General features: G+C 36.4%; 1 protein-coding gene across 3 annotated transcripts in view; it reads left to right on the forward strand.

The window, feature by feature from the left end:
• The window catches only part of CTTNBP2NL (CTTNBP2 N-terminal like), a 50,831-nt gene that overhangs the window by 28,898 nt on the left and 6,954 nt on the right, over positions 1-14,979 (forward strand). For all 3 annotated transcript variants that reach the window (XM_045546803.1, XM_045546804.1, XM_045546805.1), the window contains one exon: positions 13,854-14,084. In XM_045546803.1, coding sequence (XP_045402759.1) covers positions 13,854-14,084 — 231 coding nt within the window. The remainder of the gene's footprint in view (positions 1-13,853; positions 14,085-14,979) is intronic.

The following is a 14,979-nucleotide window of genomic DNA, read 5'->3' on the forward strand; positions in this document are numbered from 1 at the left end:
CTTATTGCCTCCCTATCCCAGATTTTTTTCCAAAAAAGCAAAGAATAAATTTCTCACTGTGTGTTCAAATTCTGCTTTTGTACAGGACACCTAACAATTATTTTTCCAAAGCAGATTCTTTACAGGTCATGGACTCAAACTAAATAAAGCTGACAACATATGCACAAGCAGTTACATGATTAAAATTTCAAGAAATTTTATTATCACAGCAGGAGACATAAAACTCTTAAAAGTATTTTTCCCACCTTCAGTTTCATATATGTAGTTCATAATGTTCCATTGTTTAACAAAAAAAAATTTTCTACCTCAGAATTCCAACAGTACCCAGTGAGTTCTAAGATATGTACTAACTTCAAAATTTTTTTTAATGCAATCCAATACCTAACATGCTGTTTGTTAATAAAAGACTGAATTCCTTTGTAGAAATGAGTATGTGATTGTGTTATTATTAAATTCAGAAGTCTCTTCCTCCTGACTAGAAACTTCCAGAGATTTTGCATCCACGTAATAAGACATTCTTTTCTTATACTGCCCTATACCAAGGTTAACATTCCTACCTGTACTATTATTGCTCCCACCTTTGCCTATTTCTTCGTGGCCTTACTTTATCAGTTACCCCTAGCCTTGTCTTAATGCTCCAATTTCTTCCCTAATGGTACCTCTTGTCTTTGCCCCAAAGCTTATTTAAAACCCGTCTCTTCATTCTATATTTAAAAAAAAAAAAAAAAAAACCCTCCTCTCAAGCTTGCCTTCTTTTTGAGCTACCACCCTGTTTTTTTCCCTCTTTTTACATTCAGATATTTAAATGTCATTTGTGCTCCTGCCTCTAGTTTCTCTTCTCATTTGCCTTTTGTTTCTACTACTCTACTGAAATTTCATGTTTTGAAGTTACAAGTAACCTCTAATATTAGATTACCTCCTTTGTTCAACATTTGACAATGTTGACCATCCTCCCTTTTAAACGTCTTTCCCTGGTTTCTGTGCTACTCTTGGTCCTTCTCAGATTCCTTTGCCTTTTTTTTTTTCTTCCACATACCTCTTAAATTTGATGCCTTCTGCGACTGGCTAAAATGGCCTTTCCCATGGTTTCCATGGTATACCATCCAAAATCTATTATAGCACTTTTGTTAACTATATTGAAATAGTGTTGTTTCTTGCCCTTTAAAGATCCTAAAGAAGCCAGAATGTTACTCATTTTTGTGTGGTTTTTGTATATTTTAAAAAATTTCTTCTATCTTCAGTCTCTACTCCCATTCACTTCTTGGTCTCCATAAGCCACTATTCTTTTACATTTTTTATTTATATATGTTCTTATAAAATGTATATTGCTAGGCCGGGCGCGGTGGCTCACACCTGTAATCCTAGCACTGTGAAAGGCCGAGGCAGGTGGATCATTTGAGCTCAGGAGTTCAAGACCAGCCTGAGCAAGAGCAAGACCCCATCTCTACAAAAAAAAAAAAAAAAATAGAAATTAGATGGACAACTAAAACTGTATAGAAAAAATTAACCGGGCATGGTGGCACATGCCATAGTCCCAGCTACTCCAGAAGCTGAGGCAGAAGGATTGCTTGAGCTGAGGAGTTTGAGGTTGCTGTGAGCTAGGCCAACACCACGGCACACTAGCCCGGGCAGCAGAGTGAGACTCTGTCTCAAAAAAAAAAATGTATATTGGTTTGTGTATATTGATTTGCATAAATGGTATTGTGTTCATAGCTTGTTCTTTTTCGTTTTGTACTTACCGTGTGCCTTTGAGGTCCATTATGTTGCCAGGTGTGCCCATAATCTGTTGCTTCTATCCGCTGGGTCATCCTCTGTGGCATACATTTATTTTACTGATTCTGTTTTGCAGCTTTGTGTCTACACCTAGCATAGCACCATGGTACACAGTACACACTGAATATGTTAGCTGTGCAAATAATACATAAATGGATATTCCCCAAGACTTTGTTCTTAGCCCTGTTGCATCTTAACTTACTCACTCTCTTTCTTGCTGACTGAGTTCATCAGTTCCCTTGGTTTTAATAGGTGGTTAATAACTAGATTTGATTTTTCTCCTGTCCCTAGACCGATATATCCAAGTGCCTTTTCAACATATCTACCTAAATATCCTGTATCACAACCTCAACATCCTTCCCTAAAAGCCTATTTGTTCTGCCTATTTCTTTGTTTTGGTTAATGACATCACCAGTCATCCACTCACCCAAGCTAAATACTTCAAAGTGTCTGCATGTCTTCTCTTGTCCTTACTCCCCATATCTAATCAGGTGCCAAAACCTGTTGATTCTACCCACTAAACACCCTTTAAATATGGTCTCCCTCTCCCTCCTGTGTTTTGACTTTAGATCCTAATTACTCCTCAACTAGTCTATCGGTCTAGTCTCCTACTCGATATTCTTTTTCTAGTCTTAGATTTGTAGCCTAACCATCATTAGTATCAATTTAATCTTGTCATTATTTCTCTAAAAATTTCTTGTGGCTCCTTGCTGTCTACAAAACTAATTTTAAAGGCATTACATTCAAGGCATTTACAGACTGGCCCGAACCTAGTCTTATTTCCTGCCATTCTGCCTCTAGACCCAAATTACACATTTTCATTCTTAGCCTTGCTTGAAATGTTCCCTTTGTTTAGAATACCGTTTTCCTTTCCTTCTCCTTCATACATAGAACCTCCTCATGTAAGTGTACCCAATAAATTTTTGTAGAATGGAATCATACTTAATGTGATTTTTCTTTTTCTGTTATCTGTACAAGATTAGTGATGACATGATAATTTTTTCTGTGCTGATAAGCATCACAGATTACAAGGATTTGTCTATTTTCTTTATGTCTAGTATTTTTTTTTTCACTAAATATAAGCTCCATGAGGGGCATGTACTTAATCTTATTCAGCATTACATCCCAAGTATCTAGAACCAAATAAGTATTTCCTAAGTATTTGTCACATAAGAGAATGAGTTTAGGCCCTTTAAGTCTAACTTGAACATATTCAAGACTAAAAATAGATTGCCATTTATTTTTTAGAAAAGAGGCTTAACTATAATAATATAGTTTCATAACTCTGGCTGTTAATAATTCCCATTCAGTGACATTATTTAAATCTCACCCTGTATTAAAACAGAACAATTTGTTCTTTAGACAGGAAATTATTGCTTTGTGTTTGTTTCCACATTTGTAGTAAAGGATACCAAACAATTGGGATACGTACTTTTGTTCACTATGTTGCATGCATCTAAAGAAAAAAATTGTTTAAAAATCCTTTCCTATTATATTTTAATTTTCAACTGACCTTTAATCTCCATATCCTTTTCATGTCAGATTGGGATGTGATCGTCTGCATTCCCTGACTGGTTTGTAATGGGAGCTTTGTGAGCATCAGAGAAAACAGTATAGCATTTTTTCTGAAATGGTATAGTGTTGCTTGTCTGTCTTCTTCTATCTAGACACATACAAAAAATATTATTTCCCAAACTTTTCAGCTAAGGACCTCTATGGGAATCTGTCTAAATTACACATGTCCTCTCTTCATCTTTCAGAAGATATTCACTGATCCCCCAGTTTCTCCTGTGATTTTTTGTTTTTATATTGGGGTTTGTTTTTTCTTTTTTTTTTTTTGTCTTGCTTTGTTTTTGTTTTTGGCTTTCACAAAACTTTCATCATCCCCTTTCTTTGTTTACTTTCCAAACTGATAACTCTGAATTCTTTTCCTTTTATTAATAAAATCTCTGGCCAGGTGCGGTGGTTCACGCCTGTAATCCTAGCACTCTGGGCGGCAGAGGAGGGCGGATCGTTTGAGCTCAGGAGTTTGAGACCAGCCTGAGCAAGAGCAAGACCCCATCTCTACTAAAAAAAAAATAGAAAGAAATGATTTGGACAGCTAAAAAAAATATATATATATATATATGTGTGTATATATAGAGAGAGAGAGAGAAAAAAATTAGCCAGGTATGGTGGCACATGCCTGTAGTCCCAGCTACTCGAGAGGCTGAGGCAGAAGGATTGCTTAAGCCCAGGAGTTTGAGATTGCTGTGAGCTAGGCTGACGCCACGGCACTCTAGCCTGGGCAAAAGAGCGAGACACTGTCTCAAAAATAAATAAATAAATAAATAAATAAAATAAAATCTCTCTTTCAGTCTCTTGTCCTTCCTTTTCTGGCCATGTCTTCCAACCATAGACAAACGACTACCTTCTCAACACCAGACCTATTAATAGAAATCATTAAAGGAAGAAAGTGCTGAAACAAAGTCTTAGAGGCCTAGAATAGAAGTAGTTTTCCTGTTCCTTGTGGGATTAAAATGGGAAAAGGGGTCTTGGTTATCCTGTTCTTGTCTGGTCACATTTAAAGTTTCTATATGGTGTTGCCCCCTTCCAAATAAAAAAGAAAAGCTCATATCACCAAAGATAACCCTTCTTCTTCTGATCCATGCATATTCCAATCTCCTTTAATATACTTATATTAGGAAGTTAAAGGCAATCTTACATCAGGATTACTTGGAACTAATATTAATAGTTGCAGTAGTCAACTTTAGCATGCTTGATTTTACCATATATTCAGTGCTTTACTGTAGTGATGACCATTGCCAGTTCACATTTACAATTATTAAACAGCCCCACAATGCACTTACAGCCCCCCTTGTACCTTTCAGTCTTGGCTGCTCTACTTTCTCCCCATTTTAATCTGTAAAGGAGAATGTTCCTTCCTTAATTTCAGTTCCAATCTATCTATATAACTACTAGTTGAAACTGAATAGTCAGCTGGCTACCTCCCTCCACACAAAGCTATAATGATAATTACCACCTTTCCATCCTCTGATTTGTGACATGGGGCCCATTCTCTCTCTTACTATGTCATTGTAGATGCTCTGTTCTACTCTGTCATTAGGATGTATCATTCCACTATATCCTTTATAACCGACTTGTTTCTTGCCATGTTTCCTTGTAGTATCAGTCTGTTTGTGGTTTAAGAACCCTGCTTCAAACAAATTTTTAGAGTTAAGACCCATCCCATAGTTACACAGCTTCAAATCCTGCCTCCATAGAATCCCCTGGCTAGAGAAAGATGAAGATATCCTTTCACATCTTATTTAGTGAGTTCTGTTTAAGTATTTTAACCTTGAAGTTAGTTTCTGCACTGTTATACATAGTGTTAATACATAGTGAGTAAAAGAGCCTAAGCACATCACTAATAAAGAAGTTTTTCAAGTTCATAGAGTTAAAGTATCACACACAGTTACAGTATGTGGGCTGGGTCTCATTGTGTAATACTTCAGAGAGAATTTTGGGTTGTATGGGCCCCCCACCCCCACCCTGCCAACCTCATGGTGTTTCCTGTAATTCATTAAATTGCTCATAGTCTCATTTATCTGCCAGAACCCACCCATTTCCAGGGTTGGCCTTTTCCTTCCTATTCCTTATGAGCGTAAAGTCTGAGTCTTAGAAAGTTCTGATCAAATAAATTGTACTTGGTGTTCCTCTGAACATGAATGATATTGTTTAGAAAACATTTAAACACGTAGAGACTGCTTATTCATTGCTGCCATTAGGCCTTATACTTGTGTGGCAAATTTTAAGTTCCTCGAGGCCAGAGGACTACATCTTATGTAGTCAAATCTGTATTCCCATATTGTCACTCATGTCACTTAGCATACATAATACCCAACAAACATTAAGTATTTAATAAAAGCATTCAAAGCATGTACACCTGTGAATCATCCATAAAAGTCCAGAAATTTTTCCCAGGCTTCTCCAGTGATATTTTGGTTATTTAGCACTGATAATATAAAGATATGGGTTGAGGGAGTGGTTTTTTTTTACGTTTTGTATATTTGATGTTAGGCCAAACCTCTCCTGGTTTGTAGACTTTATGACATTTGTTAGTTTAAAATAAAACAATAATACCACTCTATTAGAATTTATATATTTATTATAGCTTAAATTATCTAAAATCATAGATTCAGGAGTCAGACTTCTTCCATTCTTTATTCTATTCTAGTGTTTTTCAAACTTTTTTGACAGTAACACACAGTGAAAAATAGACTTTGCATTATGACCCAGGGGACACAATAACACACAAACACACACATGTACATACCTATAGTCTTATGCTGGAAGAAAAGTACCTCAACAGTTTTCACCTTGTAACATTCAGTCTCTGCATTGTTTTCTGTTCTGTTCTATTTCATTTTTAAGCTACTGATCAAGACCCTATAAATTGAAATTCATCCCTACAAAGTCCTGAGGGAATATCTGTTTATGTATTACTCATTCAGCTAACATATTCAGTACTTACTATACCATTTATTGTTCTTCTTCATTACTTAATTAGCTTTGTGACCTTGGGAAAGTCACATGTTAATGTCCAGTTCATAAAATGGAGATAACAGTGATGTCTACTTCAAGAGAAATGTTGTTAGGAGTAGATTAGATGTATAAAATACTCAGTGCACTATTTGGCAAGTAATGTTAATGCTTCACTTGTTTCTGCTGTTATTATTATTAAAATTACTTTGATTTGAACTTCCCATCTGTTTCGGAAAACTATATATAAAGCATATACTACATATAACTTAATTTTCCCTTTAACTTTCACTATATATACATTTTACATACTTGAACTGGAGTTATAATTTACATATAGTAAAATGCATAGATCCTAAACCCTTAGTTCAGTGTGTGTTGACAAATGCAGAAATCCATGTAACTCACACCCCTGTCAAGACACAGAACATTCTCATCACACCAGAAGGTTATCTTGTGTCCCTTCCCAGCCAGTTATCTCCCATCCGCATAGGAAAACACTGTTCTGATTTTTTTCACCGTAGTTCAGTTTTGTCTATTCCACAACTTTATCTAAACAGAGTCATACAGAATGTATTCTTTTATGTCTGGCTTTTTTGTTGTTGTTGTTCAGTATAATGATGTTCGGGTTCATCGGTGTCATTGCATGTATCTGCAGTTTGTTCCTTTTTATTGCTGAGTACTATTCCATTATATGAATGCACCACATTCTACTCTGTTGATTGATACTTGATTATTTCTAGTTTGGGGCTATTATGAATGAAGAGCTGCTATGGACAATTGTGTAAAAGTCTTTTTGTAGATTAGTGTTTTCACATCTTTTGGATTAATACTTAGAAGTAGAATTACAGATAGGTATTTGTCTAACTTTATGGGAAATTTCCAGATCAATTGCCAAGTAGCTGTACCATTTTATAATCTTACCAGTAATACATGAGTGTTTTATTTGCTCTACATCCTTTCCAACATTTGATGTTGTCAGTCTGTAATTTTAACCATTCTAGTGTCTGCATAGTGGTATCTTATTATTGTTTTAACTTACACATCTCTCTGATCACCAAGACTTGAGCATTTTTTCATGTGCTTTTTGGACATTTGGATTTTATCTTTAGGTCTGTGATCCGTGTCTTTTTTTTGTATGTGGTGTAAGGTAAGCATATTCTCTTTATATTTTAAGAGATATATGGTCTCCTGAAAAAAGAGATTAGTGTCTAATGCACCATTAAAAATTATACTTTTTTCAGTTGGAACAAATGTACCACTGTGGTGATGATGCATGTGTGGGCGGAGGGGAGGGGTATATGGAAAATCTTTCCACCTTCTGCTCAATTTTGCTGTGAACCCGAACTGCTGTAAACAATAAACTATTTCAAAAATTATAGTTTAGAATTCTTAATTTATATTCAGAGTATTCTCCTTTTATCAGTTCATTAATTTGTTTAGTACTTTTTAAATTCCCATACACACTTTCTTCCCCATCTCAAAAAGTTATTCGTGTGGACCCGGTCCAGAATGTTTACATAACTTGTTTCAACCATATACCTAGACTGAAAAATAAAACGGAGCAAAAAGAAGAAAAATCTAACACATTTTATTTCAATTTGATTAGAACTTTTCATAGGACCGTGGAATTAGAATGTTGAAGCAGCTACATTATGCTGTTTACCCATATTCTTCTGCTATCACCAAGCAGCTTACTAGCTAGAAGTGTCCCACTTACAGCTATTTGTACTAAACTTAACCATTGATAGTCTTGAATAGAGTTTAGTACATTTTAGTAAAATAATAATAAATGATTATCTGTCTTTATATAAATAATTGCTTTTATAAATATCTGTGTTTGCAAGTTGACTCCAAAGGGAATCTTTAAAGTTTATTCTACTTCAAAGTCAGTTGAAATATTTTTAAATCATGAAAATTTTCTCTTTATTGTCATGTTAAATTTTGGAACACTTTCCAAAAATTAAAGTTTAATTTAAATGAGGCTAAGCCCTCTTTTATCAATATTATCAAACATTAAAATCTAGTTCTCTTTCAGCAATAGAAAAGGAATTTCCAGAACAAGGGTTTTCTTATTGTTATCACCTTTATCCAGAATGGGGGTTTTATTTCCATTTGCTCAGGCAGCTGTTTATTAGGGACTGCAGAGTGTGAATTATTTGACAATTAAGAGATTGAATTTATAAATGAAAATGATTCCTTTTAGCATACTTTTGGTAGCATTAACATAAGCTATCTTGGAATCATGTACTTTGTCTTTCTGGTCTCTGGCAGAGAGATATTCAGATTTTTTAAAGACACAATGTTTATGTTGCTCATTGCTTTAAAAAGTATCACTTCAGGCTGTGTGTGGTGGCTGATGCCTGTAATCCTGGCTAGCACTTTGGGAGGCTGAGGCAGGAGGATCGCTTGAGGCCAGGAGTTCGAGACCAGCCTGGGCAATAGCGAGCCCTATCTCAACAAAAAAATTTTTAAAAACTTAGCTGGGCATCGGGTCATATACCTGTAGTCCCAGCTACTCAAGAGGCCGAGGTAGGAGGATCACCTGAGCCCAGGAGTTTGAGGTTGCAATGAGCTGTGATGCCACAACACTCTAGCCCCAGCAACATAGCAAGACCCTGTCTCAAAAAAAAAAAAAAAAGTATCGCTTCAGAATTGCCTCATATATAGCAAAAATACATCCTGATCCAGTTATGGTACCAGCCTGAGTCTTGAAATAAAACCTTGCAGTTGAATATAAACCCCCAATTAAACAGGACTTAGTTCTTCACTTTTAGATTTGGAACCACTTTTCATGGTGGTGATGATCATCCAAAGAATAAAGAGAGATTGGTCTCCTACTTTAAGATTGGAATATACACACAGACACACACACAAACATAATGGGAAGTGGGGAGGAGGTGACTACTTCATATTTCTTTTTTGAAGTTGAGAATAACACAGCTGAAACTTTTGGAGAGCAAGTAGGCAGACCTCAAGAGTATTCTGTGATTTTATTTTAAACTTTCAGTAGTGGTGTGTTTGATTCAGCCAGTGACAGTAGAAATAAATGAGTAATAGATGGCCAGTGTGTTTGTCTGCTATGATAATACGCTCTATCACTGAATCTGTCTAACGAGCCAGTTATTTTCCTGTTGTCTGAAATTAAAGACTATCATGTTTTCTGATAGTGTAGGAATTTCTGTTCAGTTAAAGTGTACACTGTCATTGAAGTAAAAATAATGAAATTTCAGTAAATTGACTTTAGCTTTATTACTAAACTTCCTCCCAACTCAAATTTAAGATGATTTAAATTTTCTTATACAATAGCTAAAAATATAATTAAAGTTAAAATTCAGCCTTAACAATTTTGAGTAGAGGTACTTGGTCTTTAAATTCAGACCTGAGATATAAATGATGGTGGTAGCATCTTTAGTCATTCATCTGGTGATAGTCAGCCTCCAAGATGGTCCCCAATGATCCCTACCTCTGATACTCACACCTTTGAGTAATCCCGTCCCGAATTTATCAGGGTTGGTCTGTGTGACTAATAGAATATATCAGTAGTAATGGTATGTCATTTCCAAGATTAGGGGTTTTCTGGGTTGTTTTTTTGTTTTGTTTTGTTTTGGTTTTTTTGTTTGTTTGTTTTTGATAAGAAACGATCCTCCTGCCTCAGCCTCCCAAGTAGCTGGGATTACAGGCACCAGCAAACGTCATTAGGACTTCCATCTTGGCCTCCCTGTCTCTGGGGTCTCTTGCTCTTTAAGAAGCTGGCACTTGCAAGGAACCAAGCCCTATGCCAAAACCTACATAGGTAAGCTTGGAAAGGGATCCACCAGCACCAGTCATGCCATCAGATTACTACAGCCCTGGACAACAGCTTGTCTGCAATCTCCTGACACTGTGAGCCAGAGCTCCCAGCTAAGCCCCTCCCAGATTCCTGACCCTCAGCAGCTATATAACATTTTTAAAAATGTCTATTATTTAAGCTGCTAAGTTTTGGGATGATTTGTTTTGCCAGAATAGATCACTATTACACACCTCCATGAAAGCTCTTCTTTTCATTCTTCAAATCTGTTTTTTGTTACTGCTATTATTTGCACACTGATAAACCTGTAAGCCATATAGTTCACCAGACTAAATCATTAAGTGAGTTGAAAAATACCGTACTTCATCCAGTCGAGTGTTTGGGATAGTAAATTCACCTTTCCTATATTCAGCCTCATATTAGAATGTACTTAAAAGAATTGCTGTCTGACAAGGAGCCTTTTTTAGATTATCCCACAGATCCTTTCCCTTTGCAGGCAAAGCCATCTATTTTATATAACTTGTAATTACTATGCAAGCAATTATGGAATTACTGTGAAGTACTTCAAGAGAAAACAGACGGCCTAACAACTGTTCTCAGGCTGAGACCTCACCAAAGAAACTCCTTGTCTATTACTCATAAATCTGTGATGCTTATTAATTATACAGAGTAATCACAGTGTGTGCTTTAAAAAGTTGTATTTTTAGGATTAGTTAACTATATAGTACTCAAACCTGAGAGACAGCTTCTCAGCAGATCTGATGTCAAGGTCATGAATTGTAGTCCCAGCTCCTACTCTCCATCCCCCTTTCTCCATAATATTCTAAAAAGGAAAAGATCATAAAAATATTCAGGTTTCCTTTTTGTGTTTTCTTTATGCCCTGCTAAACCAACTTCAGTACCAATAATCATTTCTTTACCATCACTAACCATACAGAAATGGTTATTATGAATAAGAAATACGATAGTTAGAAAAGTACTGTTTCAACTGCTTAAAGAGACTTTTGCTTCTTTTGTCTAAGTGTTTTTTCTAAATATGGCCTAAAAATGCCTTAGGACATTAGTTGCTACAAATAGATGCTTTCATGAATTCTAGGTTATCAATTTCATATTTTTATAGGTGAATTTATCCTTTTTTTTTTTTTTTTCTTTTTTGAAACGGAGTCTCACTCTGTTGCCCAGGCTACAGTGCCATGGCATCAGCTTAGCTCACAGCAACCTCAAACTCCTGGGTTCAAACAATCCTCCTGCCTCAGCCTCCTGAGTAGCTGGGACTACAGGTGCTTGCCACCACGTCCAGCTAATTTTTTGTTTCTATTTTTAGTTGGCCGGCTAATTTTTTCTATTTTTAATAGAGACAGGGTCTCACTCTTGCTCAGGCTGGTGTCAAACTTCTGCCCTCAAGTGACCTTCCCACCTTGGCCTCCCAGAGTACTAGGATTATAGGTATAAGCCACCACACTGGGGCCTTTATAGGTGAATTTAAAGAAACAGATGTTCTCAGTAAAAGGAAACATTGATGAGTCCCAAGTTGTTTGACACCATTGCTTTTTAATGTGGCTAGTTTTTTTGTTTTACTGTCACATGATTTAAAATAATAATAAAGATAGCTGATTCAGGAATTGATCTTTTCTTTCTTGGACTAGAAGTTAATTTGAAATTTTACCAAGAATTACTTTTTTAATTTGGAGCTGAAAAAAGTAGAATTTGGTCTTTTTTTTTTTTTTTTAAGACAGAGTCTCACTTTGTTGCCCGGGCTAGAGTGAATGCCGTGGCGTCAGCCTAGCTCACAGCAACCTCAAACTCCTGGGATTAAATGATCCTACTGCTTCAGCCTCCCGAGTAGCTGGGACTACAGGCATGCGCCACCATGCCTGGCTAATTTTTTCTATATGTATATTTTAGTTGGTCAGATAATTTCTTTCTATTTTTAGTAGAGACGGAGTCTCGCTCTTGCTCAGGCTGGTCTCGAACTCCTGACCTCGAGCGATCCACCCGCCTCGGCCTCCCAGAGTGCTAGGATTACAGGCGTGAGCCACCACGCCCGGCCGAATTTGGTCTTGAACTCTGTCTTTCAACCACCCCCTCCCCACTTTAATTCACACACACACACACACACACACACACACACACACACACACACACGTAATAACATTAGAAAGATGGTTGTTAGTTAAAGAAACAAATGGATTTCCCTCTTCATGTTGCCAGTATACAAATATCATCCAAATACTCCCAGAATGTCATACCTTAAGATAGCCGTAGTCAATCCAGAAGTAAAACCCATGGCTTCTAACTCCTCTTTGAACATTATTTGCCAACTGATATCAATGTGAAATTATAGCATAAGGCTAAGTAATTCCTGGGCTTAAACTTGGACAGTCAGTGAAGAAGGAATGAGATTTTCATACATTTGTGTTAAAGAAACCCCATGTTTGCTTTATTTTCTTGAGAATTCTTTTAAATTAAAGCATAGCCATTGAAATGTGAATTTCCTTTTCTTTTCAAATAGGTTCCTATTTGTGGATGGCAGTGCTAAGAAAACATAACTACTGATGAAATGGTTTTTAAAAGTGCATAAATGCTAGTAGTTTTCATAACTATATTTAATTTGAAAGCTTAAATTATATAGTATAATACTTTCCTGTGATTTTTGAGAAGGTTTCCTCAACCCTGTGTTAATACTTCTTTTTTTATTATAAAATTTCTCAAAAAACTTTTTAAGGTCTGTGTAATGAAGTAATAATGTTATTAATATTAACATGTATATAATATAACATGCTCATATGAACTAGTACTTTAAGCTCTTCCTAGCAGACATAAGAAAAGAGGGAAGCCTAGGAATCTTTCCACCCACCTCCTAATCTTTAGACCCTTGACTTGACACCCGGGCCTAAAACCCTAGACCAGACTCCAAGCACCAACCCACATCCCCTTCTCACCTTCTCTCTTCCCCAAAGCTCATCAAGACCTGAAGGAGAGAGAAAGGAGGATGGAAAGGAGCAGCTAAACAGAGACAAGAAGAGGGGGTAGAATTTGGCACCAGGTAGAAGGCATTTTGTGTGCATCTCTGGTTGTGAGTGCTTCCACCCTCTTGACCCATCAACAACTGAGTAAAGTTTCATATGTACAGATCACAAGTAGTCCTGGGTTAAAATGTGATCACACTTACTTTTAGCATCCTTTACATATCTGCTTGCACTTTGTTGGGTCTCTAAATATGTAAACTCATAAAATGATCATACTTAATGTATTTTAGAAATGCAAATGCTATAATACAGGGGAAAAAAGATAAGGTATACCTGCCAGTAATATAAGCATTCATAAGCAGACATAGCAGAGGTAATAAACAGGGTGGTTAAGGACACAGACTTTGGAGCCAGGCTGCCTGGCTTTAAATCCCAATTCTGACAGCTTGCTGAACGTAAGTAACCAGGAACAAGTTACTTGGCTTCTCTGTAATAGTTTTCTCATCTGCAAAATGGAGATGATAGAGTTGTAAATTTTAAATAAGTTAATATGACTATAAATGCCTAGAATAATATCTAATACATAGTTAGCTCTGTATTTGTTCATGTTAGTATCATACCATGCCACCTTTCTGATGTTATTACTATGTTATGTTTAGTTGGCTCAATCTGATTTATAGTCAGGATACATTTATACTATTATAACACCACCACCTTTAATGTATTTTAACTACTAGATAACAAATCCCTCTCCTCAGTAGTTTTTAAAAGCAAAATACTTATTTTTTTCTTTTTCCCAGGCCCAGCACAGAGATACTTTCATTGAAGAGCGCTATGGAAAATATAACATCAGTGATCCTTTAATGGCTCTACAGAGAGATTTTGAAACACTGAAGGAGAAAAATGATGGCGAAAAGCAGCCGGTCTGCACAAACCCACTCTCCGTTCTTAAGGTGGTGATGAAGCAATGCAAGAACATGCAGGAGCGCATGCTGTCCCAGCTGGCCGCTGCTGAGAGCAGGCACCGAAAGGTAGGTTCACCCCAGTTGATGTGTGCTACATAAATCCTTGTAAAAACTTTATAAATAATGCCTGATACTTTCATGTCAGCTGCCAGTTTTCACAGTAATTCAATTGGGGTGCCTCATGGGTGTCAAAAAGCCCCTTAGCTTACATAGGAGCCAGGAGATAGAAAAGAAAACACAGGTTATTCCAAATATTAAATCTAGGGAATGTGCCAGACACTTTATTTAAGATGGCATTCCTTTTTGATATGTCACTCCAAAACACTTGGTATGTTTTTTCAGCTCTTGATCATCCAAACTTTGGCAACAGACTGGGGTTTGGCCAAGCTTGTAGCTGAACTGAGCGTTCTCTATTTGCTTACTTAAGTGATAAATAGAAAGATTAACAGGTATTTGGGGAATGCTGTATCCCACAGAGAGAGAGAATTTACCTGACTATAAACACACAAGCCAATAGATTATTTTCATTTATTCCTAGTTTTGAGTTTCATTGCATTTTATTACTCATGAAACCATAAACAGTCCCTAGGGTTGTTTACCTTAAAGCTGTTGTACCCTATTAGGAAAGAGAGAGAGTGTGTGTGTGTGTATGTGTGTGTGTGTGTTTGGTTCTGTATCTGACAGCTCCTAAGTTAGGAAGGCAAACCTGTGCTTTCCTATACCTCATCTTATTGGAATTCTAGTGCTTGTGAATTTATTCCCCACCTTGTCATTTACTGCTCAAATTTGGCCTGTAAAAGATGCTTGGCTAGAATCTGTGTTTTTTAAAAACTATCAGTTTAAATTTATACCAACAAGGGAGATATCAGTACATTTGGTAGGAAATATTTTGAAAAATTGGGTTAGGAGCTGTGAAATTTGGTGGACCTTACTTTAATGGTTACCAGCATTAGAGCCATCT

Source organism: Lemur catta, chromosome 3, assembly GCF_020740605.2.
Source record: "Lemur catta isolate mLemCat1 chromosome 3, mLemCat1.pri, whole genome shotgun sequence".
Taxonomy (NCBI): domain Eukaryota; kingdom Metazoa; phylum Chordata; class Mammalia; order Primates; family Lemuridae; genus Lemur; species Lemur catta.